This window comes from Ceratina calcarata, unplaced genomic scaffold (assembly GCF_001652005.2).
Source record: "Ceratina calcarata isolate Rehan_Ccalc_2016 unplaced genomic scaffold, ASM165200v1 scaffold532.2, whole genome shotgun sequence".
Taxonomy (NCBI): domain Eukaryota; kingdom Metazoa; phylum Arthropoda; class Insecta; order Hymenoptera; family Apidae; genus Ceratina; species Ceratina calcarata.
Window position 1 is genome coordinate 18283 of NW_017176477.1, and position 2223 is coordinate 20505.

General features: G+C 36.9%; 1 protein-coding gene across 1 annotated transcript in view; it reads right to left on the reverse strand.

Annotated features, from left to right (window-relative positions):
• LOC108628651 (midasin) overlaps positions 1-2223 on the reverse strand; it is a 51420-nt gene that overhangs the window by 15336 nt on the left and 33861 nt on the right. The window contains exon 7 of the mRNA XM_018030726.2: positions 460-607. Within this exon, the coding sequence (XP_017886215.1) occupies positions 460-607 (148 nt within the window). The remainder of the gene's footprint in view (positions 1-459; positions 608-2223) is intronic.

Genomic DNA, 2223 nt, shown 5'->3' on the forward strand with positions numbered 1-2223 from the left:
TTTCATCTCTGATTAGTATCGTTTTCCATACTAAGTGGTTTCAATCCATCATCTGGCTAAAACGAAAACAGTGATTCCTGGGAGCAATTTCATTATGTAGCAAACGTGTCTCGCGGTGCTCAAGACGGCGCTGGTTAAAAGTTAGCAAACTTGTGGAAAGTTTCAGCGTACGCGGTCCGCGAGAATACCTAACGAGAAAATAAATTCTCGCCTTATCGCTTCCCTCCCAAAGAACCCGGACATTAAATAACATTCATTTCTCGAATAAAAATAAACCTGGATTTAATTGGGAAAAGTTTGTTCTTTAATTATTCTACGGACGTTTGATTAAGCAAAGTAGTAACTTTGAAACATTTAAGGAATTAAGAGTAGTCGTAGAATTGAATTCGTTTTATGTACCAAGGAAAACCTCCTACAGTTAAATCGAACTATTGGATTCTGTACGATAAGAATTTTTACCTTCAAACAAATGTCGAACGTTCTCCAACAGTCCATGGTAATGGGCTACGTTCTCCAGATTCTTATTGTCTAAATTCTTTCTCAAGATCTTGATTAGCAGTGCCTCGGTCCTCTCCAACAATTCTTCCAGATGTCGATTGTAGTCTGTCTGTAATAAACGAAGAACAATTAAGTAAATATTGCAATAAGTTACTTTTACTATACAAAGTGTCCCAAAACTAGTGTAAGATATCGAAATGGGAAGTTCCTGATGTAATTTTAAACAATATTTTCCTTAGTGAAAAAGTTGTCCGTGGCGTGGTTGATGAGTTATTAACAAAAAACTCCGACCAATCAGAGCGCTCGATTGACGCGAGCTGCGAATCGGAAGCGTTGACTTGAATCCGGACGCCCAGCCCAGGGATCGTATAATTTTTCCCTCGGCCGGAAAGTGGGGACGACGCGACCATGGTGGGGACTGGTACTTNTATCACAAATTTTTGCCAGTGAATTCTGCAAACTTTTAACCCTAAATAATGAAAAATTATTTTTGAATTTAAGATAAAAAATTTAACTGAAAACACTCACTATGCTCTGATGGTTGAAAAAATATTGTAGAAATACGTTAGAACTCCTCTTATCGATGAGTTTGTAATTCAAGTTGTCATAACTTTTTTAATAATAAAGTTTCTGAAATTTTATACTGTGTTTTATTAATCTAATACCTACTAACTATTAAAATTTCAATGCTTGCTCATTGTTTTTATTTAAGGGCTCGTGCCATCATAAAAGAAGAATTCAGTATTGATGTAAAACGTATTAGACTTGACTTGAAATGATGTATCTTATCACTTTAAGTAAAAGTATAGAAATTCCTCTAATAGCAAGATCATGATCTTGTAAATAGTGTTTCCCCTGACGAAGATGGGAGGCAGAAAATCCATAGCACCTGAGATGGAGCCGAGAGGAGATACATCAATCACTTTGATTCGACCTGCCAGGGATAATGCCTGCCTCGAAAAGGAGAACTGTATTCAGTTTGGGGAAAATTCTTTGCCACGAGGTGTTCAGTGGGTCGATGAACAATAAGCGGATTCCGACAATCTGGATTTATCGCGTTAATATTTAATAGTAGTATCGACTATCAGTAATCGATAGCCGCTTTGAAATTACTGCCTGTCTCATATATTATAATGTAGAATATACAAGCCGATAAGAATAAATATGCAAGATGATTGATTATTGCATAAAGTCTCTTGTGCCCTAAAACAGAATAAAACTCTACTAATGAAGAATATACAGGCCGGGTCAATAGGAATAAGATTTATCATCGAAGAATATACAGGATGTTCCAGAAAAAGTGTCACAGCCGAAAATGGGTGATTCTGGAGGTATTTCTGAATAACAATTTCCTTTGATAAAATGTAAAGTGAGTCATGGTTTTTGAATTATTAACGAAAAACACTGACCAATGAATGCACGCGTAGGTCCACACTCAGCCACGGGAGTGTTGGCTCGGGTCGTGATGCTCGCCATTGGCTAAGCGCGACCAACGCGCGCTCTTATTGGTCAGTGTTTTTCGTTAATAATTTAAAAACCATGCATCACTTTGCATTTTGGCAAAGGAAATTGTTGTTCAGAAACACTTACTGAATCACCTCTCTTCGGCCCTAACACTTTTCCTGGGACATTCTGTACAGGACAATCCAATAGGAATAGATACGCAAAATGATAATTAAAAATCATAAAATGCATTTCACTTTTGACATTTTCTGTGTTTTTGAC